Source organism: Xiphophorus couchianus, chromosome 5, assembly GCF_001444195.1.
Source record: "Xiphophorus couchianus chromosome 5, X_couchianus-1.0, whole genome shotgun sequence".
Taxonomy (NCBI): Eukaryota; Metazoa; Chordata; class Actinopteri; order Cyprinodontiformes; family Poeciliidae; genus Xiphophorus; species Xiphophorus couchianus.
The window spans coordinates 35,563,209-35,589,887 of NC_040232.1; the positions used below are offsets into that span (position 1 = coordinate 35,563,209).

A 26,679-nucleotide genomic window follows, 5' to 3' on the forward strand; every position below is an offset into this window, starting at 1 on the left:
ATTTTTGTTTTTTACGCATTTGTCTGGACTTGATGGTTCTTTATTGTTCTTGAACATTCTAACCAATTTCCTTTCAACTGATGATGACAATTTGGGTTAGCTGACTGAAACTTTAACACAAATGTGTGTCCTAACATGACAAAGACACCAAACAACCCTGACTTTAAACCTATTGAAATAGTTTGAGCTATATTAATCCACACAAGTTGAGCCCATGCAAAGAAATCAACCAGTTTAAATAACCTCTTCTTTATCTGTCAAGAACATTGGTCAAATGTTTATTTGAAATTATGCTTGAAACTTGTGAATGACTTCAGAAATGTCATGCTTTTCTCTGCAACTTGCTAAAAGACCTCAAATTTAACCAAACTTTAATATGTGCAGATGTGCATATCTGAACTTGTGTCGATTAGAGAGAAGTGAATACTGAATTCAAACTTCATCGCTTCATTAAAAGCCCCCCAAAATGACACCGTTTCAATTTAACAGACACTTCGATGGGAGTATATAAACTCTGGCATTATAAAGTAGTTGCTGACAGTTGCCCCTGCCAGCAGTTTGTGGTGTCTAAATCCACACCTCGGTGCTTTTGTGACATTAGGCTGAGGCCAGGGAGGAATGCCACATAAATCAATCGGCCTGTGCCAGTTTTTCACCCTGGTGAGAAAGAGGGAGGACGGATTTGAAAAGGGAGACAAGAGAACTGCAACCAAGAAAACTTCTAAGGGGAAGCTGGATTTTCGGAGCCGAGGAGAAACGGATGGTTCGTCTTCCACCACGGGAAACCAAGTAGATAAACGAGACCGGCAGGAAAACATCATGGCTTATATGGAAATTAAGGATTTTTACCACGATGTCTTGAATGGCAACATCAGTGAAGAAGCCTAGAGGGACAGAAGATAAGTTTTGATTCTGAATGGATGCAAGACAATTGCTCACATAACCTAACTTGGTGCCTTCAAGACAAGTGAAACGAGTGGGAGTTAGAATTACAAATTATGTAAAAGTGGAGAAGGGATCTTTTTTCTCCTCTCTGTTGTAGAAACTGCTCCTGAGATATTAGCAACTGGAGTCCTCTCAAAAACGGCTCAGTACTCGCCATCAAAGGCTGTAAGCACAGTTTGTCCATTTGACGGGCTGAGACTTTCCTACTGCTCACAAAAATCTCATGTTGGTTCTACTTTAACGCAGACCCAGCGGGAGAGAACCCTGCTGTCTGGAAGTGAGAACATTGCTTTTTATTTTGAGGTGTCTTTGAAATCCCACGATTACAAGCATAAATAAATTGGAAGAAATTGGGCAACAAACACTGGAAGGAGCCAGAAATTTTCAGACTCAGGTCGTGTGAGTATTGAATTCAAATCTGCCCTGTACAGTACTGTCTTTTTACCATAAAACTTATTGTCATTATTTTCTGTTTCCTTGTTGGTCAGGTTTAATTAGTCTCAAACACCCTAGGCTGTCAAGAGTGTTTGAATTGCACTTGGATTGATTAGAAGATGTTCTCATAAAGTCAGACAGAGAGCCTGTCTGCGTTAATTCCTGATCTATACATCTGCAATGAACCGCACCCTCAATGGCACCATCACTTCTGAGACTGGACCTGGTCTGACCCCGGGGGCTGAAGATGGAACCTCTCTGTTTGGCGGTAGTGCCTCTGGAGCCAGTGGAGGTCTGTGGGTGACGTCCCTGCTCGGTGCCATGCTTTTGGTCATGTGCGCCATAGGACTGGCGGGTAACATTTACACGCTCGTCGTAACGCGCTCCGCCGCTTTGTGCCGGATGGGTTCCATGTACGTCTACATCGTCAACTTGGCCCTGGCCGACCTGCTCTACCTCTCCACCATCCCCTTTGTTGTCTGCACCTACTTTGTCCAGGACTGGCTGTTCGGCGAGGCTGGCTGCCGCATCCTCCTGAGTCTCGATCTCCTCACCATGCATGCCAGCGTCTTCATTTTGGTTGCGATGAGCTTAGAACGTTACCGTGCCGTTGCCAAGCCCTTCAGTGCCCACAGATCCTCGTCTCGGAACCGACGACTCACTGCAGGAGTTATTTGGGGGTTGGCGTTCACGCTAACGCTTCCCATGATTGTGATGATACAGCTCAGGGAGGCCAAGGGCCTTGTGAAGAGAATCTGCTACCCTACCTGGACACCTGAAGCTTTCAAGGCTTACCTCACAGTACTGTTTTTCACAAGTGTCTTAGTCCCTGGACTGATAATCGTTGGACTGTATGCTGGGCTAGCACGGCGCTACTGGACAGTGCAGGCTAGCTTAGGAGGTAGCAGCCGCTCAGCCCGGAGGAAAGGACTCAAACAAAAAGTGCTAGCGATGATATTAAGTATCGTAGTAGCCTATTGGGTGTGCTTCCTACCATTTTGGGGATGGCAGATAGCTAAACTTTTCTCCCCAGATTCCCTCAAACCTTTGTCTGCAGCTGCTCACAAATACGTCAATTTCTTTGTCACATGTCTTACCTATGGGAACAGCTGCATCAATCCATTTCTTTATACTCTCCTGACCCGAAACTACAAAGATTATTTGGCTCAGAAAGGTCCGTCTGGGGGATCTAGCAAGGCTGATCTTGGGACGGCTGTGACAACACCTCTTCAGGAACTCTAATGGATCACCGCACATTCAGGCAATGGAACGTCCTCGACTCATCGGCCATGATCCGACAATATGAAGCTGGACAAAGAGACATTGTTCAACTGCACATAGACACTTTGAAGGCGTGTTTACTCTCCATTGCTCCAGTTGGAGTTACCCAAGTAGTCTCAGTCACCAACTCAGTTTTTACAATTGTTCAAGACAAAAAAAAACAAACTGGTGTAAAGTATGTAAAGAGGTCTGACTCTTATGGAGCCCCCTTAAAGATATGGGGGATTTTTTTGTGGCTTCCCATCCCTTTTAAGACATAGACAGAAACTTTCAGTATGAAGAAAGAAAAAAAAACGGGGAGAGGGGAGGATATATCCAAACTATTTGGACTATTTTTGAGTTGTTTTCACGGGGTAATAAGTCATCTGAGAATTTAAATTTTTTTTGTTGTTGTTGTTGGTAGTCTAAATGTCTAATAACGGGTCATTTTCATGTGCAGTCCTATCTCAACCTTACACAAGCAGAAAATGAACACGGTGTAATAGATAATTTTTCAAATAGTTTTTTGCACCAAAGAGTTAAGAATATATAAACATGTTTCCATTGAGGCTCCTTAAATGTGCACGTGCAATTTTAAATTGACATTTGTTACTCTATATAAAATGTATTTGCTAATTTATTGCGAGGGAACACAATATTTATTACAAGGAAATGCAATACTTTTATGTGGTAATTTCCCATGTCCCTTAGGGGCCACTGTAGACTCTCAAATAGAAGGTTAATGTGATTATTATCCTTCTTCTTCTTTGAACAAAATATTTTGTGTGCATCTGGAGAAAACCTGCTATCAAGTTAAGCTAATTAATTAATTGTAAATAATTTTGTCCTAAGATGCCTGTGATGGAAAATGCTGGTACATTTTTATATAGCCCAGCAGAAATGGATGTTTGGTGGCATAATGTCAAACTGTTGTTGCTCTGAAGGAAAAGAGCATTACAAATCCCACCATTGAATTTGTTTGATGCAGATATTTTAGTCCTGTTTTGATTCCAATCAGAGGGTTACAACTTTTTCCTTTTCATGTCTCTAAATTGGTTAAAGCTGTGTTAAGCAAAGTTCTTAACTTGTAAATGAGGTTTCCTGTCCTCACAGTGAATGTGGTTCAATCGTGTTACATTCCTCAGCGTCTCTACAGCGCTTCTTTAGAGTCCTGCTGCAAATTGTTTCTGACAGAGTGCTTCATCTAACACTTGTCCCTTCGTTCACATTACCAGGTTTCACACCTCCCCGTGAATATTCTCCCCAAATTATGTTTTTTTCTATAGATGACACAAAATGAAATGGAGCTCGATTGTCAATTTTCTGCCTTTTTTTTTACTATTTTTTTTTATGTCGACAACTAATGTTGGTAGTTCTCTAATCAATATCAGCAGAGATTATACTACTGAGCAGGGTTTTTATTATGCATTTCTTTCAGGGTTGTCAGCAATTTTATCTGCCTATACCTTGTAAATATGTCAGATATCCCTTGAACTTTGTGTACAATTGTGATTAGATGACCTGTAATAATCTTTTAAAAATTGAGTGTATACTTAAATTTTAGTGAATTATGAGTGTATACTTAAATTTTAGTGTAATTTTAGTATACAAAAGGAGAGTCAAACTTGTCCTTTTTCAGCTTTTATTGAAGAGACCAGGCGATTTATTGTAAGGGCAAAAGTGGTGACATAAGATATGATCTGGCGCCATCTGCAGACCTTTTCTCGTCATTGCAACACAGTTGTGTCTCTGCAAGCAATCAGAACACCGGCCGGGTTCAGTGACTCTGAAATGGACCGTTTCTCCCACCAGCAGATCAGAAGATGTCGAGAGGAGTTCATCCTCTACTTGATCTTGATCCCCACAATCCTTGCGTCGCCAGTGACGTCGAAGAACTTGTACTTGACGTCTCCCAGACGGTTAGGGAAGTTTATCATGCTGCCGTCGGGAAGTTTGATGTAAAACTGGTCCATGTTGAAGTTGATGTAAAACTGCCAAACGCAAGAAAAGAAGGGAAGCACATGCATTAGTTCTCAGTTAAAAATCTGACTTGTACAGCAGAAACACTAAAGAAGAAGAACATGTGTTAAAGAACGACTAAAGCAGCATTTTCAATAGAATTATGGTCCAATAATAATGGAGATTGTGAGTTTTATGGCCCCATATTCTCCTTTATGATTACCTACAGAGCAGTGCTCCAAACTAGACCTTACACCCACTTGTAGAAATGTGCAATAATAATTATAATGATTGGAAAAGATTTTTTCAATTATTTAATAATTGGGTAAACTGAGACGCAGGAATAGTTTTGAGTCATTACAGCAACAACAAAAAAAGAAATGATGAAAGAAAAGTTCAGCTTCATTGTTTTACCTTTTCTTAATATGCTTCATCATGGAGAAAAGAGTCTGGAAATACTGAATGTTTCTGTAATCATGTTTAAGGACTAATTTGTTTTGGTTCAAACTTTTTTATGTCTCATTTGTCTTATTCAGTCATCTGTTATCCTATAGTTTATTATATTAAGGTCTATTGTAGCTGATGAGGCTGAGACTTCATTAAATGTGTTCCATATAGAAGCAACAACTAGGAATCTGTTTTTGGATATGCACTGGAATTACAATTTACACAAATCAGTTCACTAAGTATTCAATAATATAGAATAAACAATGAATGGCCTTTATGTTCTGTTTAAATGTAAAAGTTTCTTTTCTTCAACTTCATCTGAATGAACATGTGATCTTTGAGTTCTGTTGATGACTAGAAATTTTGCCTATTTGCTCTAGAAACTAGATCAAAAATACTTGGCAAGATTTTGCGTTTTTGCAGTTTGTGTGCGTCTCAGTCTAATGGCTCGCTTTGGACAGGAAAACTTGTATTGCCGTATCTTTTGCAAAAATTATTCCACAAACAGACCTTGCATTCCTCCCCACGCACAAAGGGGAAGTTCATGTCTCGTTCCTCTTGACCCCACTCCCCACCAGACTTGGAGTTGCAGATAATGGTGTTCTGGTCGAAGCGGGGGTTGAAGTGCATCGCGATGTTCTCGGGATCGTGACCGATGTTGAGTGCAAAGCTGCGGCGGAAGCAGGAACATGTAAGAAGAGGACAAAGAAACGGGAGGAAGCACGACGCCATGAACTTGTATTCCACCGCGCTACTTCCTCTTGATGAAAATGTAACTGAAATCTGCATTTTAAAGGAGATAAAGTTATTGTTGTGCTTAAAAAATAGAAGCATGTGCGTACCTAGAGCTGTCATCGTTGGGTCTGACTCGGACTTTAAACTCCTGCCCTTCCTTGAATGCCATGTCCTTGACTTTCTGTTAAAAGATTTACAGTTGTGTGAATGTAGTTTACCAGGGCAAACACTGAATTCATACTTAACACAGATTCTAAAAAAAAGTCATTAAAAAAATTATATTTAGGGAAAAAATTTTATTCTTCACACAAAAAAGTTGCTTTGCAAGAGAAGTAGATGCATTCATAAGCAGCTTCATGTCACTACCAGTTAAATGATGAAATGATAATTTATATAGCATTTTTTTAGCATTTTTTGTGTGTGTGTCAGAGAGAAAGTCACGTTGTTAAATTCAGAATCAGTAATGAGAAGCTTTTCTTATCTTGGCAGTTGATGATCAACCAGGATTAAAACAATGCATGGTTGTAAAAGAGAGTCAAAAGAGGAAGGTGCTCTATTTATTCAAAGACGTGTGGACATCATGTTGACATAGCAAAATCATAAAATAATCCAACCCCCCTTCACACTCACACACCTAACACCAAAATGCTACAATCTGCAGCCTATATTACAGATATATAAATTCATATATTCTGCCTCTGTGTATTTGTGTACAAAGACAAAAAATGGAAATGTTTCTTTTTTTCTTTAAAGCAAATGAGCCGTTTCTTATTCCAGGCTTGTGCTTGAGAAAGTCACCCTGACTTTCCAGGGATTTTCCTTCAGTTCTGCGAAGTTGTTTATCTTGTCAATAAAGCTATAAATCCCATTCACATGTGTGCTTCCTATCTATGTGCTGAGCGCATAGTTTAAACATGAACTTCAACATTCTGCCCCCCTTATATCTATATCGGCACAGTTGTCTCACTTTTATACAACCCCCAAACTCCCAGGCAGATAAGTTTGGTTTATAATTGACTTGACACAGGCGGTGCTGGATAAATAGTTAGTGGACTGGATTTTATTGATCCCTGTGAGGAAGTTAATTATTTAGATCTCCTACAAGATTATACGTCTTTCCCTCCCTGGACACATTTTAAGTTATAACTTGTAAAAGTTGCAATGTGCTGCACTTTGCCAACGATATAATCGAGTAGCCATATTATCCTCATCAAGAACTAGCAGCTGATGCTGGCTGAGAAGCAATTGGTCGGTCCTCGTTAAATTTAATATATCATCAAAAATGACAATTGAGTCTTCCTATGTATTTTAGACAGGTCAATCATCTGAAAATGACTTCATGTTCCTCTTTCAGAATTTCACAAATTAAAAAAATGCTTAAATCGTTCACCGCAAATTAAAGACTAAATGAATGTAAATCAACCTTTTAATATATCATAAAAACAATGTTGAGTATTCAAAGTCAGTCAGGTGGGAAAATGTTTATGCTATGGTCAATACTGTCCTTTGTCATTTTGACAGATTACACACACCTGACCACACAGAGAACATGTGGTCAGGTATATATATATATATATATATATATATATATTTCTTTCTTTCTTTCTTTTTTGCCGACCTCTGAAAAATTTCAAAACTCAAGAGAAAAAGTTACATTTACTCGGTTTTATGATAACACAAATATTAATTATTGAATATGTCGACATATTTAATATTAAATATTAATTAAACTAAATGAAACACAAATAAATATAATTACTTTAAGAATTGGTGGGTAAAAATAGATTCTGACAGATTTTCTTTCGACCAAGTTAGTCAAAAATGACGGACAACGAAAAGGCCTCGAGTCACTTCTGGAATTAAGCTGTTCACGCTACTCACCATCTTGGCGGTCTTCAGAGGTTTGTCCCTCGAGTGAAAACGTCCCGCTCGCTGCCTAACGCTTTATGTTCTCCTCGTGACGTTGCGGGGGAAGGAAGGAGCCAATCGGATGTGGAGCAGTGGTTACATTTGCTATTACCGTGCAAGTTCAACGAGTATGAATGTTTTAGGCACGTGTAGGTTTTATGGGATGCATTCTCCCAGGGTTACCAACTCTCAGTCTGCTGAAGTTAGATTTTTTTATTTGCTTATGAATATTTCATAATTTATTATTCTCACCATAAATGATAAATTATTAAAATAATAAAATTGTAAATTATGACATTCTAAATTAATAAAAAATAAATTAATAAAATACTGGTGATACTGGTTAATTATACCACGACGGATACATCTCCTATGAAGCTAAAAAAAATAAAAAATAAAAAAGTTAAAAACAGTACTAAACAATAAGGTGAAGTATAACTTGATAAGTAATCTATAGAAAAAATAAAATGTGATTAGCAGATCATTTAGCTAACTTGTCAAGCTGTCAACTTAAAATCAATTTCTTATCATGTTGGTTTTGTTCATATTTCAGGGACCTATAATAAAAAATATGTGAGTGCAATAACCCTGATGACACACAACGCTTTTATGACTTGCACCATCTGGACCCCGGTCTCACTCCAAGCTTCACTCGGAAGTGGAAAACCGTGATTGGCCTTAGTACAAGTTCTGCAGCAGTAAAAGATAATGTAATATTTTATTGTCAGCGCGAAGCATTTGAATTGCACTGAGACCGAATCGTCCTTTAAAACTGGACAACAACCACAATAATTTACATGATTTAATTTATTTAGTTCTTGTTTATTGCCAGTATGGTACATCATTGTACAATAATGTACCATGAAGTGCTGTCTACGTGTCATGGACTTGAGTTTTAGGAATATATAATTTTAGTTTCGAGGTGACGCCCACTCAAGTGGGTGCGGTTTGTGTCTCATGATGCATTCATGGCATTCATTTGCAGTGACAGATTTCACACAGTATTTTCTAGATACTGAATGATTAATGTTCCCAAAACGAAACATTTTTTAAAGACATTTCCTCGCCTAGTTCTTTGTATTTCTAAAGGAGTTGTTGTGACATTTTTAACGTAAAGCATGCTAACTTTATTTGAAGAATCTTCCATTTTGAATTAAGTTGGAAGTTGCGTTCTTTGATAGTTATTTCAATATCAGTACCATACATTTAGTCTTTAATTGATTTGAAAATAATTAATGTAATATCTTCAAGTGACAATTAAATTGGGATTCATGTTACAAGGCGTTTATTCGTAGATATAAGCACATATTCATACGTTTAACTTTTTATCAAAGAAGTGTAGGAGAAAATTTCTTCTTTCCCTGTTCCTCGAATGCAACATAGCCTACTTGTTTCATGACGTAACATTATGTAGCCAATCCCTTGCCTTTGCTTTCGTTGTGGGCGGGACAAACATTGTGAGCCCAGAAATCGAAGCCAAATAGAGTAAACAACAAAGTTAGCTGATCTGCTAGCTTTTATTTACTGGTATGTTTTGAACTCATTGCCACATTAACGACCCATTTCTGTAAATGCAAAATTAAAAGTATAAGAGCACTGACACGTGAAGGTTTATGTTCGTCTGTTTTAATCAAGTATAGAGTTGTTTTCTCACTTCCAAGTTCGGCTTTTGGTTAGCGTTAGCTAGGTCTATATGGTACTCAGCCTAACTTTTGTGTTTACTATTTGCTAACTTTTACTATTCATATCCAGTCAGGAACAGCTAAGGAACAGTGTAAGATTATTTAATTCTGATTATTATTTTTTTAACGCTGTTTGCTTTTAGATATGGCATCAGCGGCGACATGTCCAGGCTCAACACCTCCAGAGTCCATAGTGCCAGCTTGTATGTTCGCACCGGACCGGGGATGTGCTGATGATCCGTCGTGCGGAGAAGACTTTGAGGACGGCGAAGGGACAAATGGGCAGTCTGTGGATTACCTAGACTTGAGCAAAAAGGTGAGCCCCGTTACAATCGGGGGGAAAAAATAATTGAAGAAGCTGATGGCTTAAAAACAAATTGCAGAGCAGTGATATTAAATCTTCACAGTGTAGATGTTCCAAAAAACATGACTCGAAAGTGCAGACTTTCAAGACATCTGTTCAAACATTAACTGTTGATATTGAATGAAATCATTAGGGAACAAGATGACCTTTGAACCTAAAGAGTAAAACGTTTCATGTGGTTTGCTGATGAGATGTTTCTGTCGCTGTCTCTCATTTTTCAGCTGGTTCTTGTGAGCCCAACAGGAGAACAGTACGATTCATTACTGCGGCAGCTAAGAGAGCGGATAGAAGAGGGATGTGGCGAGACCATCTATGTGGTCGGGATGGGCTCAGGTAGTATGGATGATTTTATGAAGTTTGGGTTTAAGCAAATAAGAACCACAGTTTCCTAACAAATATTAGTATCTGTTATAGAGCACACATACAGATGGTATCAGTCAATAAAAACAAAAACATTATGCAGATTCTTCTGCTGGTTATTGTAATTTTTTTTGCTCCTTTTCTTTCTACATTTTCTCTGTGGACTTTGGTTGCATTTTAACCTATTTAAAATCCAGCTCATTGTTGGTGTATTTAAACATTTGACCAAATCCTTTTTTGAAAAGAGTTTAAAATGTGATTTGAACAACTCTCCATTAAGAAATTACAAGAATAGGTGAACACATGCAATGATTCGAGACCCGGAATTGAACCCAGGACAACCCAGTTAACCTACGCACATGGTGTGTGTTCTCTACCAACTGAGGCGCCCAGCGCCCCATTTTTATCAAATTTAAAAAAATTAACTCTAGTTAAAACTGTAGGTTTGATCATTTATGGACTAAAAGTGGTATTAGATGTGTAGGTTGAAAAAAGAAAAAAAAAATCTGATTTTTTGGTATCTGACCTCCCAGTCACCAATCAGTCCATGAATGTAAAATTCTCTAATACCCGGTGATTGTAATTGGGGCATCTCTACTACTTTTCTCAAATGTGAGCGTAAAATGCAGAACATGTTGTCGGGGATTTACATAAATCCGCAAGTAAAAGTTATCTATATGCAAACATGGCAAAAGTAACCCTACATGGTAAATCCTATCTGTTTGTTGTTTGGCTTTCGCTCTAAAACTGCCTCTATTCCACACACACCCACACACACACAAACACGAGAGCCTTTTGTTGGCAGCCAGACTTCTTTTTGCCCGTTGCAGCAGCATGCCTGACCTATGTGGCATTCTGGACGGGGTGTGTGGGCGGGACCTGCAGTGCGTATGTAAAAGGGTATCGTTTGTCAGGGCTTAAAAACACATTTCTGTGTTTATTCTGCCCAGGTTACCAGCTGACCTGAGTAAATGTCTTCATTTCTCAGGGTAACGCAGCTTTTCTTGTCTGTAAGTGGACAGCAGTACTTCGCAGCTGCATAAAGCACGATGGAAGTTGATCCGACTCGTTCTTGGAAAAATATTCTACTGAAGTGAATGCACCTCTTTAGTATTTATACGTTCAGAAACACACAATTTCACTAAGTGTTTTTAGTCGAGTTTATTGTGCAAGTAGTACAGTTGAAATAAGACAAAACTAACTTACAAGTAGCTTCACAGTTAGATTTAGGAGTTTGGTTTAAGCAAACAATTTCTTGATATTGATAAAAATGCACTAGTTGCTCTGAAAGATTATTTCACTTATTACAGGACTTTTTCCCCTTGTACTTTTCCATAAATATTAAGGAACTCTTGACTTACAACAAGCTCCTGTCATACTGAAGAGTTACTTGTAAGTTATTTTTGACTTGTTAAAGTCTACCGAGATATTTTCACAAGAAAGTACACTAAAAATACTTGGTAATATTTTGTTTTTGCAGTGTTTAAAAAAATACTGTATGGTTTTCTTTGTTTGTTTGAAGGTAATACGCTATAATTAAGTCGTTTCAGGGGGTTGTTTAGGGTCACGGTAATTGAAGTTTTTCAAATTTCTATACTGACATCCCCATAAATCTTTTGTTCCACTATTTTATACGTCTTACGTCTTTCAGTTGGGCTTTGCCCTCTCTCACAGGACTGCCGCTGCTTCAGTCCCGCTGTCCAGTAAGCGCCGTCTCGTCGTTTTTCTGTGCAGATGGAGGCGATTACGGTCTGGATGAGAAGGACATGGAGGCGTCGGTGGCCACGGTGCGGTCGCTGTGTGAGCAGATCGAGGCTGACCTGATCCTGCTGAGGGAGAGGACGGAAAGCGGCGGGAAGATTCGAGACTACCTCATCCGCCGGCGAGTCGGGGAGCAGGATTTCCTGGAAGTGAGGTATGAATTATTCTGGGTTCTAGGAACGGGCCTAGTAATGTAAACTGGCGATGAAGTCGAGGAGGATTTGTCCAGACATTGTACAGTTTGTTCTGAATGTGTTACTTTTTTTCATCTGCTACTGCAGATGAAAAGCTTTTGTGAAATATTCATGACTTTGACACGGTTTCCTCCTCGGCCGGAGCATTTCTGTGCTCAGTTTGGATGTTCTTTGTGTGCTTTTGAGAGTTTTTGATGGGTTTCAGTGCATCTGTGGCAGGCCAGAGGCATGTAAACCATGTGAAGGAGGGTGCTGGGGCATCTGTGTGGAGCAGTGGCAGTCTCTCAGTGGAAGTTAACCTCTTACCTCTATGATAGTTGGGATGGGTGGAGTCATTTCATCTCAAAAGCAAAACGTTGTTCAACTCAAACTAATGAACTGGTTTGACGACCTTCATTCAACCGAATATGAGGCGGTTAGGTTGTTATTGCTTTATTTTTTCAAGCCACATAAAAGAAAATAATACATATTATACCACTTGGTAGGTTACAAAAATTAATAAAGAAAATATGCACCCACTTATACACAAATAAATACAGTAATATATTTTATTTGGGCAGAGAGCAGAATGTATTTAGTTTGAAAAGGAGTGGGAAGAAGACAAATTTATTCACTCCTACGTTGACATTAGGGTTGAAAAACTCACCGCGACATAAATGTTTCACATCAGTCTTTACCAATAGTTATTGATTAGTTATTTTTGTTTTTAAATATCTAAAATGTCACCAAACTGGTTATGTGACTTGTCCTGTTTTTTCCACAGCTTCCTCTCAACCTGTTGTACTCCTTTACCTTCCTTCGTTCTACGCCGTTGTTTTTGTTTTGAAGCAGCAAAACCTGAAACCGCTGCTGCTCGAGTTGCCTGATAGGTTGTTGCTAGGTAACCAACCTGTCGGGTTGCCACCAGCGTTGCTTAATTCAAGGTTGAGCACCTATGCAGTCTTTCCTCTGCCTACATCCCCCAGAATTCTGTGCGGTTCTGAATCGGAATTCAGTGAATTGATTGAACATTATATTAGATGTACTATCTATTGACATTGATCATGTCTTTATTGTGATATATATTGTTATTGATTTATTGTCCAGCCTTAATTCACATTATTATGATTGTAATAATAGGAATATTATGTCATTTTGCACTGACTACTGCTGTCACTCACTTAATGGAATACTCTACTAGATTTATTTTCAGATCTGTTTCGTCTCTTTCCTAAATGCCCACAATCAGCTAATAACTCGTCCCTTAGATTGGGTGATATTTGAACATCAAAAAGTATAATAACATAATTTTTTTTACTTTTCATCTGATTATAGTGTGAGCACATTTCCACTGCAGTTGTACCAGCACATAAAACCTCTAACGGTAAATACGGTGGCACTAACAGATGAGGTTATTACAGCACAAAGCCTGTTAGTAATGCATGTGAGCCTGGTGTACCTGGCTGCCGGCTGCTTGTTCTTGTTTCATTTTGATTTTCATTTCTTTCTTCTTTTGTTTCCATTCTTGTGCCCGAAAGAGAAACTATATTGTTATTCAAGAAATTCATTGAATTTAGCCCTTAGATGCTGTGTTAAAGGAGATGGTGATGTGTGTTCATTCTCATCCACTCACTGTTACAATGTCTTTGGAAAAAAAAAAGAATAAAGTCAGGCAAGGCCTTTTTGGAAGTCGACTCAAGTTTATTTGTACAGCACATTTCAGCAACAGCACAGTTCAAAGTGCTTCACACCGTAAAAATATAATAATCATCAATTATGAAATCAGTAGTAAACATTACATTTTGTCAAATGCCATCATCAAAATCTTTAAGCTAATGTACATCAAATATGTCGATCAAATTTCCATTTATTACAAAAAATCAAAAGTTGTTTTTTCTCTTTTTATTTTCTTTTAGGCAAACATTTGAAGACACTGTTGCAGTAATCAATTTGACTAAAGATGTATGAGTTTGCTGAGACAGTAGTCCTCTAATCCTGGAAATGTTCCTCAGATGATTGAAGGCCGACTTTGTAACTGTATTTGTGTGTCTCTTAAGGTTCATCACTCCCCTCAGATTTTGGGTTTGATCACTAGATTCTAGCTGTTCAGAGTCACCTGTTGACATTGTAATGTAGAGCTGTATATCATCTGTGAGTTCTGGCAACTAATCTTATTTCCTATTGTTATAACCTGAACTAATGGGAGCTTGTAGATATTAAATTAGGAGGGGCCCCAGGATTGAACCATGTGGTACACCACATGTGATTAATCCCCATTCCTGTGAAAAGTTACCTGTGGGCACTAAAAGCTCCGTTCTTTAGGTAAGCTTGGAACCAGTTGAGTACTGGACCAATAAATAAGTTAAGACTTCACATTTAGAGAGTTTTTAAATGATCATATATGAATACAATATCCCAGTAGACATTATCCAGAGCAGAAATTTTAATTACCTACCCTTGACGTTCTGTCGTCTTGTCTCTAGAGTTGCAGTTGTTGGCAATGTGGATGCTGGGAAGAGCACGCTGCTCGGTGTGTTGACCCATGGCGAGCTGGACAACGGCCGAGGCTTCGCTCGCCAGAAGCTCTTCAGGCACAAGCACGAAATGGAGAGTGGCAGGACCAGCAGCGTGGGCAACGACATCCTGGGGTTCGACCAGGAGGGTCAGGTGAGCCGTAGGAGTATGACAGTCCTGATGTTTGGGTCATTGGCATACTTTGGTTTTCAGCAAAAACATTAAGGAGAATGGTACAAAATCCATCTATTGTTCTGTTCATCTACTGTGAGGCTCGTCTGCTATATTGGAATGTGGGCATACTACAAAAAGATTTACATTTGTACAGATTTGCTGAAAAGACGAATTTGAAACTCCTCAGAGAGGTTGGCAATTGGTCGACATCAAGACTGAATGAACTGGTGGGAATTTCCTGAATTTACCGGTTGTGTTCTGCATGTGAGAAAAACCTTTTCTTTCTTTGTTTTTTTGGGTGAAAGAAACAAATTGGAATTGGACAAATTGGAGTTGGAAACAAACAACACCAATGGAGTTTGAAGACAGACTTCCATTCGTCCAAAAAAAATATCCATACCTAAGGGTGGCTGATATGTTCTAAATGTTTTATCTCCGTATTAGAATGGCGCATAAGAGATGTTCCCAAATGTACAAAAATATTGTCATGCCAATATTGGTTATGATGTGGTCTCCTACCAAAGTAAACTGAAGGCTGAAATTTAATCAAACAATTATTTAGCTAAATATACAGTATATACTGTATATATATATATATATATATATATATATATATATATATATATATATATATATATATATATTCAATGTAAAGAAATAGATAAAAAAGTCAATGTCTGTGTCCCTCTGTTACTTTAGGTGGTCAACAAGCCAGACAGCCACGGCGGAGGCTTGGACTGGACCAAGATCTGCGAGAAATCCTCAAAGGTCATCACCTTTATTGACCTGGCTGGCCATGAGAAGTACTTGAAAACCACCGTGTTTGGGATGACGGGCCACCTGCCAGACTTCTGCATGCTTATGGTGACTCTTGTGTTTATGTTTCTTAATCCTTTTTTAGCATATGTTATTGTTTGAAAGAAAGTGGCAATGATTCTTACCTCTTTTTTTATTTTTTATTTTTGTTGTTGTGGTTTCACGTCTTTTCACAGGTGGGCAGTAACGCCGGCATAGTTGGCATGACGAAGGAGCATCTTGGCCTGGCGTTGGCCCTGAATGTGCCGGTGTTTGTAGTTGTTACAAAGATAGATATGTGTCCAGCTAACATCTTGCAAGGTAAGGAGACGGCGCAGAATGCATACATGATAAAGCTGGAGATGCAAGTTCCATTTTATGCACTTTGTGGTTAGATTCAGTGTTAAGAAAATGTCATTTTTATTGGTGAATGTGGTTGGCTTTTGTTGGAACTATCAACAAATAAACAAAAACACTAAACCTTGGGAAAAAGAGGACAAATACATTTTCTGCTGTAGGATGTTGATATTTGTGGGAAATTTATATTTTTAAAAAAGCACATTTACAAGCCAATGACAAAAAAAATAGATAAAATATATGTTAATGGTACTTTTGGTGTAAATGTTGTCGAATTTCAAGTAAGTTATTTCATTAAAAATGGCTATATACATTTGCTATAGTTAAAGCTGTATTTAAAAACATTAGCTTGAGCCATTGTGGAAGTTGCGAAGAGCCACTTGCGGCCCCGGAGCCGCAGGTTGCAGATCCCTGATCTATACCTACGTTTTAAATTCTTGGCTTTTAAATGATTTCATAGTTTCATAATTAATGGTAATCAGCAGGTACAAAAATTACTCTGGAAGTAAACCAGTAAAACCAGCAAAACCAGGGGAGATTTCAACGTAACACAAAAGAAGGTTGTGTGAGAAAAATTACGGAATAGAAGCGTCAGGATTCCTGACCTGAAATGTCACAATGGATAACATGTTAACATGCATCATTAAACCGCTTCCTTCTTCCTGGTCATGAAGTCTGTTATTTTCAGTCTGTGATGTTTGCGCACTTTGTAAAAACACTTGTTTTTATTTTCTTTTTTTGTTGCGACAGAGACACTAAAATTACTACAAAGATTATTAAAGTCCCCAGGCTGCAGGAAAATACCGGTTCTGGTCCAGAACAAGGATGACGTTGTTGTCACCGCCTCCAACTTTAGTTCAGAGAGGTAAGCTTCCAGAGTAATGATAATTACCCCTCATTATTTGTTGTTTTTGTTTATTTGTTTTGGATTTTTAAAATGTCTTCCAGTTCAAATGTCAAATGTTAGAAATTAAGCTTTATTGAACATTGAGAGGCTGCACTTACATTATTATTGTATTACCATTATGTTACTTAAAAGTGGTCCCAAACCAACAATGTCATTGTTTATTGTAATAATAACTTCTGGGATGATTTATTGTACAGCAAAACGTACAAAACGCACGGTGACTGATCTACGTGCGCGGTTGACGATACTCACCCCACTGTTGCTAACTGAGCGACTTTGTCATTATGCTGGGTGACTTTGCAGACACAAAAAAAATCGGTATCGGCCAAAATCGGAATCAGTAGGTCAGACTTTTCAAATATTGGTGACCGGGTGTCGGTGCGCCTCTAAAAACAATGTAAACAAGAGCGGCGGTTGGCTAGACTTTAGTTTTCAAACCTTACCTCTCTGTAGTTTTTGAGACCAGAATGTTTTCTTAAATGTTATGAGTTAAAAGTTGTTTTTTTGTAAAAGAGACAGAATCAAACTTTTCATTCAGCCAGCCGACTAGCAGTACACAGGAGCACGAGTGCTATGCTGCCATCTACGCTAGCAGGAGAAAACGCCTTTAACTGGGTAACCAGAACATGCTGTTTGCTAACTGATGTTGGTTGTTTAGCTTCCATTGGAAAGCAATCTCTTGCCCGTCTCCTTCAACATTATAATAAATTCAGAAATTTTACTTGTCATTCTTTGAAACTGAAATGAAACGAGAATGCTTTATGATCCACGACCAATTCAAATCGGGGAGTTCTTGGAGGGGGGCGGCCATTTACACAAATCCATTTAGATGTAGCCAACTCTTCTAGAAACTCACTTGAGTTCCTCAGCTATGTAATTTAAAGGGTCAGTATTATACAAAATATTGAGTTTTTTGAGTTTTACATCATGTTATAATGTTGTTCCCTCATCAAAAAGTTATCTGGAGTGCTGCTTTGAGTCTTTCATGCATGTTTGAGGAATTCTTTAATCTCCCGTGGCAACCACTCAGCTGTGCAAAACGACTGTGTGGCCCTAGTCACTCCTTATGGCTCCAGTTTCCAAGCTTCTGCCTCACAGAAGTGTGATTCCCCCACTCAGCTCCTTCAGACTAGCCAGCTGCAATTAGCAAACACCTGATGGAACTGAACATCTGCTGAGCTCATTATAGGAGCTACGTCTTAGAGCAACGCTGGCAAAAATGTTGTTAATAGAGGAGCCATGTTATGAAGGCGGAGTTTCAGAAAGAGACAGACGCCCAATTTCTAGACGTTAAATTACCTAGAAACGTTTCGGGCGAGAGGCGGGGTACACAGAGACAGACAGGACAAACAACCATGCACACACACTCACACACAAATTCGGGAGAATTTAGAGAGACCAATTAACCTAACAGTCATGTCTTTGGACTGTGGGAGGAAGCCCACAGGGAGAACATGCAAACTCTGTGGAATCGAACCCAGGACCTTCTTGCTGCAAGGCAACAGCTCTACCCGCTGCGCCACTGTGGATCCCCACTTTTATAACAACTTAAGCTAACATAGTTGTATGATTATGCTATAAAATATGTGCCTGGCAAACAACTCCTTAAGTATTTTTCAACATCAACAGTGCTGCTAAATTAAATATATAGATTTTTTTCCCCCATGCTCACCACTGAGCTTCTCTCATGTTTTTAAGGATGTGTCCCATTTTCCAAATCTCCAACGTTACGGGGGAGAACATGGACCTGCTGAAGATGTTCCTGAACCTGCTCTCCCCGAGGACCACTTTCAACAACGACGAGCCCGCAGAGTTCCAAATTGACGACACGTACTCTGTGCCGGTAAGGAATTGGTTGCACACTCGGCCGCCCGCTCTGAGAGGTTTTTAAAAGTTCAAAAAGTGATTTACAGCGAGGGGCCAGCGAGAGGTTCAAACATTAAAGTTGAACCAATTTAGAAACTCTGTTTTGACACTCCGTTGCCACAGGTGATTGCCAATGTCAGTTCTGATGTAGAAAACAAATAAAACTGAATTGCATGAATGCACTCTCTGTGTGTGTGTGTGTGTGTGTGTGTGTGTGTGTGTGTGTGTGTGTGCGCAGGGTATCTTGTCTCTTTTTTTTTTTTTTTACCATCTAAGCAGAATTTAAAAGCAAGAACATTCTGCTTGGGTGGACACTCATAGCTAAAATAAAGATTATAGCGTTACATGCTTCTAGAGAAAAAAAATCTATGTGAAGAAAGTGAAACATCCTCATTAGTAGAGTCAATGATTTCCAATAAGTATGAAACAATGAAAAAAAAGTACTTCCTTTCCACATTCCAAAGCAAGTTAAAATATAAGATGAGATTCATAGTTTTGGTGAAAGAAAGACGCCACCATTTTTTTGTTTTTATTAAGGCATCGACGAATCAACAACAAGTATCCAAGTTTTGCTCTTATACATACTGTGCTCATTATATCTGTCTATTTTTAAGTTGCTTCCAGTGGCAACCGCGACTTGAAGATGCTACGTTGTCGTGTTTTCACCTACAGATGAAGCAAGAAGTTTACATACACTATATAAAAAAACTCGCACACACCTTTTCTCTTGGGTGTCTGAAGCGGGATCAGATGAAATCTTGTTTTAGGTCAGAAAGAATTACCAAAATTATTTATATTTTCCTAATATCTAAATAATGAGAGAAAATGTCAGAGATCTAAGAGAAAAGGAGATCGGGCTTTCTCTGTTGCTGCTCCTACTTTCTGGAATACTCTATCTTTTCAGATTAGATCTGCCCACAGCCCGGATCATTCAAAATCGCTTCTTAAAACTCATTTCTATTCTTTAGCATTCAATTGAGACCTGATACCGTAGCTCTTCTGTCTTTTTTTTTTATACTTATTATTACTTATATTATTTTAACAATATATATGGATTGTTTTTTTCCCTTTCTTGTAATATTTCTCTTTTCTTTTCATCAACTTATTTTATTATCATTTTGTGCAGCACTTTGGTGCAGTTTTGAACCTGTTTTTAAAGTGCTATATAAATAAATTTGACATTTATTAATTAATGTCTTCAAAATTGAAAACTTTCACTTCCTCAGTATTTGGTAGCATTGTCTTTGATTGGTACGTCAAAAAGTATCATGTCTTAATTATTGTATGTAAACATCTATTTTCAACTGTATAAAGTAAAAGTTTCATAAAATCTTTAGCTATTTGAGCAAATCTCTGTTCAGTGCAGAATTATCCATATCAGGTTTGATGGCCCTAGATTTTGGGGTTTATGGATGAAAAATTGCTGAGACTTTATTAAAAAAAAGTGCTAAATACTCCTTTAGTTCAGCACCGACGAAGCTCTGAAGCAGTTAGCCAATCACCGTAGTGATGAGGTCTAGCTCTGCTCCTGGTCTCATGTCGATCTTCTTTGGCAGGGTGTGGGTACGGTGGTTTCTGGTACTACGCTGCGCGGATTGATACGACTCAATGACACGTTACTCTTAGGCCCAGACCCGCTCGGTATCTTCATCCCCATCACGGTGAAGTCCATCCACCGCAAAAGGATGCCCGTCAGGGAGGTCCACGGTGGACAGACTGCATCCTTCGCTCTGAAGAAGGTCAGTAGGGAAACATTTAGACCTTTATCGAGGGGAGTGTATGAAATTTCACCTCTGAAAAAGTCATTTTGTAACAATTCTTAAACTAGGTTTTAAAGTTTTTGTAGTTGTTCTGCACCAAAAATCATCTTTTCATTTTTTATCTGTAGTGATGTTTTGTTTTCACCCTCCATTCATGTCTTCAGATTAAAAGGTCATCAATCAGGAAAGGAATGGTGATGGTCTCTCCAAAGATAATGCCTCAGGCTACCTGGGAGTTTGAGGCTGAGATCTTGGTGCTTCACCATCCAACCACAATATCTCCAAGGTACCAGGCCATGGGTGAGTTGAACTATTATGGACACAAGCCTTTTCTCTTGTATAAAACCTACTTGTCCAAGTAAACGTGTTGTTGACTTTCCATCTCGTAGTCCACTGTGGCAGCATCAGACAGACCGCCACTATCCTGACCATGAATAAAGACTGCCTCAGGACAGGGGACAAGGCTTCAGTCCATTTTCGCTTCATTAAGACACCCGAGTATCTGCACTGTGATCAGAAGCTCGTGTTCAGGGAAGGTCGCACCAAAGCCGTTGGCACCATCACCAAGGTAAAGGGCCTCATGGCTGTTTGTTTCAGTTTACACCAGTAAACAAAGTAGTCCCTGCTCGTTAATATTAGCTATGTGTTTAGCAAATAGGACTAACTAACCAGCCATGTTCCCAGCTCCTCCAGTCGGTGAGCACACAAGCTGCCAAAGCCCAGCAGGCCAAGTCTCAGGTCAGTAGGAAGTCTTCTAGAGAGGGAACGACAGGGAGCGAAGACACGGGGTCAACAGCACGACCGCTTAGTCCAACTATGGCATCGGTGAGTCATCAGTCCCCGGCTTCAGCTGGGTGTTTTTGTAGAAGGCTTTAACCAGAATACGGGCCAGACAGTCTCAAACTATTTTACTTGCAAACGTTTCTCAATAAGAAAGTTAGCGAAGTATGTTTTTTTTTTTTTTTTTTTGTCTTAAAGGAAAACCTTCATATTAAAAGTAGGAGTGATCGCAACAGATTTTTCTGGTGCATTTTCTGAAATTCTTTGAAACGCGTTGTCGAAGAATTTCCAGAAATCAAAAACACTTGGTTTCTTCTGACCTCAAGCCATGATTGTGGTACTTAAATTTAGACCAACAAGAAATTATAAATAATTTCAATTTGCCTGTAAAACTGATTTTCAAAACAAAAACTGATGCTTTTATGAACAAGTAGGCTCGTCGTAATAAATCAATTATTCGCTCAATAGATTAAAATAAGCTCAATAAATTCCATTTGAATGATTTGTCGTTTTTTTATCGTTCGGTATTCATTTGGGGTCATTGACCACAGGGGCCCAAAAATAGCTAACATCCTCAAATACTCGAGAGCCCCTCTAAAAATCCTTTTACCGGTCTACTTTAATGTTTCAAACACCAAATTTACCCCAACGTGTGCTGTGGAAATTGGGGAAGCTGACATTCATCCCTTGTCTGTTCTTGAGGGTACAACCAATCAGAGCCCAGGACAATAAATGCTGCTCCTGGATTGGTAATTGGATTTTCCAATTGCCAGCCAAAATCATGACAAGTAGCATTGCGCTTATTTTAGCTTCCCAATCTACATTTTCTTTTGAATATTTCAGACTGCTGTGAAATAAATCTGAAAATACACTGATTTCCAACAAGTCATTTGGAGTTATGTTCCACCAAAAAATAACCAAATGTGTGAATCTGTGATTACTGAACCTCCAAAAGATGGGGGTCCACTGAATCCTGAAAACAGTCGTCCTTTTTTCTCAGTGACCACTTCCACTTGGAAGAGTATTGCTGCTGTTGTCAGTTTATTTGCCTTGAACTTTGGCTTTCAAGAAACATAAATTGACTGTTGCTAGCTTTTCAAAATTGCACTTGAAGCTTTTTTTGTGTGTTTTGACCTTTTCAAATCTTTCCTGCTAATTTGTTGTGCTTTCCTCTTTCTTCTACACTCCCTTCCCTCCCTCCCTTCTTGGTTGGCATACATGTTTTGTTTTGACCTTCATTGGCCATCATTGTACTCTACATCTGTCTTCACATACCCTCCCTTATCATTACTGTGATTTCATTTCATTTTTTTCCCTCCCCTCATTTCTGCCACTCATTTTCTGTGCTTTAACTGCATCGTTGTCCTGTTCCTCTCACCCTCGCTGTCTTAACATGCTGCGTTAGACAGTGGCAGAGGAAGATGCTCTATGTAAAGATGACAACAAAGAAAACAAGGTAAAGACGGGGGCGGGCTCTGAAAGCAGTGACTTAACGTGGCACAGAGAAAGCTGAAAAAGTGAACAAATCAACAAAAAATGGAAGTAAATACAGCATCAGGCAATTCTCAGAAATATTGAGAGACCACAAAGATGAAGGCAGAATAATATTCTTATATAAAGAAAACAATAAACCAACGGTTTAATAAAAATGTTGAAGAATAGTGACTGCTTTTTAATCATTTTTGTTTCAATAAAAACAAGTCACTTGTGATAAACACACCTTTTTTTAATTGATAAATTAGATTTGCATAGAAGTCTTCAATTGAACTTTAACCTCCATTTGGGGTACAAATTTCTACGTTACAACACTAAGGTTTTAATTTCTGCTATTAAAGCTGCAGTACGTAACGTTTATTTAATGTTACGTACTGCATACAAATATGTAGAAAAAAAGAAGAAAGTTTTATTTTTACATATTTGTCAAAACTATAACATACGAGATCGTCTGCAGAAAAAATCAAGCTCCTCTGCCTTCTTGCTGTGGTCCTACTGCTATTTGCAGAAATACTGTGCTCCATCAGAATACATACTTATACATATTATATATATATATACATATATACATGTATATATACTTATATATACATGTTTGTGGTAACCGGGTAGATGCTACTACCTGACCTGAATATCTGGATTCTGCAAATGAATAACAGTAGCAAAATTTAATTAGTTCTTTTGTACATAGCTATAAAATGTTTCTAATATTGCCTTTTTGTCTGTTACCTTTCCTTTTGAAAAATAAAATCAAATATTTAACCTGAGCTTTAATTAAGTTGATACTTGCCTTTTTTTTTTTTTTAAAACAGCTACCATTAGCCACATGAGCATGCCTAGTAGATTCCTCAAAGGAGCATATCTGTGAGCAACAAAGCACTGCTGTGTCTATGTTAAAGGTAAAAGTGTGACACAACTAGACAGTACACCTTTTATGTCAATCAAACTGCCAACAGAACCCAGAGGACCGCTATCCTGTCTCTGCGTAGCTGGATTATTAGTGAGCCTTCAGTCAGCAGTAGCTTAGAGAGTAATAAGTTTTGACTGACAATGGGTCCCCCGAGCGAGACTCTTCGTCTTTATCCGTACCAAGCAAGCTTCCTCTTTAAGACACTGTGTCTTATATATTATATATATAAGAAACATACAGTATATATCAGATAGCAACTGGCTGCTACACCTCACACACAGCATCTGAGGTTAACAAATTCTTTTCCATAGGCAGATTCCTCCCTGGAGAAGTGGAGAAATGGCCACAGACTGCGTACAGGAGTTTTTTTTCCCCCCTTCCCTAGACGCACACCTGTTTCTGTATCTAAACACACACTTGTGCTGTCTTTTTCACGTTGCGTTCGCAAACTCACGCACAGTAACAGGTGGAGAGAAACTTGACGTCAGAAAGCTTGGCTACTCTCGACTCCAGCTGATGTTGCAGGTTGTTGTAGAGGAAGCATGTCGTTCAAGAACAAGGTTTTACATATCAGTTTATTGAAAATCCCAGCAGTTTGATAACTTTCCGTAGGCATAAAACAAAGAACTTAAAACTAAACAAATAAATAATTCTTCCTAAAGTAATGTATTGACTATTACAGTTACAATTATGCAATGACATTCATTTATTGCTATTTTGACATTTATACCTAGATAGACAAAACACCATTACTGGATCTTGTAGCTTGTTAAACAGAACATTAGACTTTTTAGAAAAAAGAAATTATGTAGTTGTCTAAAAAAAAAAAACTGTTTTTGATTTTAAGTAGATTCTAATTTAAGCCGACATCTTTACTTTTAATATGCAGCACTCAATACTTATTTTTGGTATAAAAATTAATCCTAACTCCAACTGCAATCGTTAGCATGAGCAGAACCTACATCAACCGACATCAGCATTGTAACTTTCTGGACTTCAAGCACCCTGAATCAATCTAATCCCATATGTTTTTCTTGGCCTTATAATTTTCTCTTAACCTTTTTTTTTTTTGAGACGTGGTCTCAACTTCCCAGAATTGCATTCTCTCATTAAAACCAACCAGCTTCACCTGATTCCTCCTAACGTCCAGCGTGGTGTTGTCTGTCTGCAGCTGAAATCGGGAGGCGGAGGACGTCGGCGAGGGGGTCAGAGACATCGAGGGAAAGGTCAAAATACACCAACCATGTCTTCGGCAATGCCCACAGGAGCAGCAGGCTCATCCTAAAGGCTGAAGATTTCCTGCCTCATCATCCGGTTCTCTTAAAAACATTGACTCCCTATCTGTTGTTTCTACAGTAGAAGGTGTAATTCTCAATAGGCTGTGGAAGGTGGTATGAAGTTACAAACATGTTTGCATTTGTGCATTGCAACGTTCGCCATATTAGTAGTTTGTCAGAACTTCCACTAGAGGCATCGTCTTGTTTTTTTGCCCAGCCTCCAGTCTGCAAAACTTTTCTTTTCTATTACTGTAAGCTGCCCTTATTGTTCCTTTTGGATGGAACAGAGGTAGAATCAAACAAGTACATTTGGGCACAACATTTTCCGTTGTTTGGAAGTCATTTTTGGGTTTGCCGTTGCCTTGACGGCATGTGGATGGCTGGCCGTAGATCTCTGACTCAATAAATGCTTTATTTATTGAGATAGGGTGATAGTTCACCCTACCATTGATGGGAGCCGGTTTTAAAAATCCCTGCTTAAGATGTTCTTGGTGTGTTGAAAAGAGTGTTGATTTTTGGCAATATTTTGGAAATTGAATAGAAGATACCTGAAAATTGTAGCTTTTGTTGCATTTCAAATCACATAACACGTTTGTAAATGGAGAAATTTCTCTCCATTTAAAAAGAAAAATCCATCTTGCTGAGGTTTGATCTCTAATAGAAAAACCACTTTATCTGCTTTATCATTTCCTCAGTTTCTTTAGCAGTTTAATACGTTTAGTCCTTACAACTACACACATTTTTTCACTCTTATTTTTAAAGAAATGTTAACTAGATTCAAACTGACTGTTAGTTTTTTGTTTTCCTCTAGTCTTTTATTTGATTATATTCTTTAAGATGTTTTTGGCACTAGTGGTCTCTATTGAACAGTAAATAGACAGGAAGCTGAGTGGTTGGAGAAGGGGAAGACCAGAAATCGAACTCAGGATAACCATGTTGAGAACTGCAGCCATCCAGCTATTATTGATCTATGATGATAACTCGTAGGTCCAGAAGTCTCACTGTAACGATGCACATCAAATGCCAAGGAAGAACATATTTAAGTCACTAAATTGTAGCTGCTCTTTTTTATTTTGGAGTCCACACAAATGAGCAAGCAGCAGCCATTTTCTGACTTCAGAAGTAGGATTTGTTAAATGCAACATTAAATGTTTCTGGTCAGTAATAGGAGTTTAGTTTTATTGTTCATATTTTAAATCATAGACAAACCTTATTTTTTGTGTAGAAGCCATGAAGACTCTCACTAGTTAAGTTAATTTTAGTGTCTTTGTGTCTACACATTTTGCCATTTTCTTCACATTGTTTGAAAAACAGTAAATGTTGTGCAACCAGAACATTTTACATGCTACCCATATTTGATGGTGGATTGCATGAAATGAGCTTTCAAATCTTTTTTTGTCTATTTATATTCAAAAATGATGGTTGTGTAAATGGGGGAAAAAAGCAGTTTAATTTAAGTGGTGCCATTTTTATGTAAACCCTTTTAAATAAATTTGCTATAGCAAACTGACTGTTTCATATTGTTAAATCAGTTATGTGATTTAATCTTTGAACAGTAAATCCAAACAATATTCATATTCCTAATGGTTAAAAAAATTCTTTCTGTATTCTCATCAAGAAAATGAAGAACTAAAAAGCCTATTACATTGATGTACTTTAAAAAAAATGTTTACTGAGTTTTCATTGTTAATATTTTTAGTTCTGATCTTTAAAATAAAACTAATTGCCTTTAAAACACCTGAGCAAAGTTGAAACTGTGTAATACTGAATATCCTTTGACCCGGACTTGGACGTTCTCAATCGTCTTTTTCAAGAA

The 26,679-nt window shown here is 38.3% G+C and overlaps 3 protein-coding genes across 5 annotated transcripts; 2 read left to right on the forward strand and 1 right to left on the reverse strand.

Annotated features, from left to right (window-relative positions):
* The first annotated feature begins 1,481 nt into the window (after positions 1-1,481).
* Positions 1,482-2,815, forward strand: uts2r4 (urotensin-2 receptor 4). Its single transcript, XM_028017033.1, has one exon. It carries the CDS (start codon positions 1,561-1,563, stop codon positions 2,620-2,622), a length of 1,062 nt encoding a protein of 353 aa, XP_027872834.1. The 5' UTR covers positions 1,482-1,560; the 3' UTR covers positions 2,623-2,815.
* A 1,450-nt stretch (positions 2,816-4,265) lies between these two features.
* On the reverse strand, positions 4,266-7,767 carry lgals2b (lectin, galactoside-binding, soluble, 2b). Its single transcript, XM_028017034.1, has 4 exons — positions 7,663-7,767; positions 5,889-5,962; positions 5,557-5,716; positions 4,266-4,631 (listed from the first exon to the last, which is right to left on the reverse strand). Exons 1-4 carry the CDS (start codon positions 7,663-7,665, stop codon positions 4,485-4,487), a joined length of 384 nt encoding a protein of 127 aa, XP_027872835.1. The 5' UTR covers positions 7,666-7,767; the 3' UTR covers positions 4,266-4,484.
* Positions 7,768-9,120: 1,353 nt separating this feature from the next.
* gtpbp1l (GTP binding protein 1, like) lies at positions 9,121-26,373 on the forward strand. Of its 3 annotated transcripts, XR_003595467.1 has the most exons (16): positions 9,121-9,216; positions 9,515-9,687; positions 9,957-10,068; positions 11,830-12,010; positions 14,513-14,696; positions 15,417-15,581; positions 15,710-15,833; positions 16,620-16,734; positions 18,475-18,619; positions 20,199-20,381; positions 20,567-20,702; positions 20,792-20,970; positions 21,087-21,227; positions 22,588-22,638; positions 23,489-23,575; positions 24,758-24,864. XR_003595467.1 is itself a non-coding variant. In XM_028017030.1 (15 exons), exons 2-15 carry the CDS (start codon positions 9,517-9,519, stop codon positions 24,869-24,871), a joined length of 2,001 nt encoding a protein of 666 aa, XP_027872831.1. In that variant the 5' UTR covers positions 9,121-9,216; positions 9,515-9,516; the 3' UTR covers positions 24,872-26,373. The 3 variants fall into 3 exon arrangements, 2 of the variants coding, with proteins under 2 accessions (XP_027872831.1, XP_027872832.1); XM_028017030.1 differs by lacking the exon at positions 23,489-23,575 and having other exon boundaries at positions 24,758-26,373; XM_028017031.1 differs by lacking the exons at positions 22,588-22,638; positions 23,489-23,575 and having other exon boundaries at positions 24,758-26,373.
* The last annotated feature ends 306 nt before the right edge of the window (positions 26,374-26,679 follow it).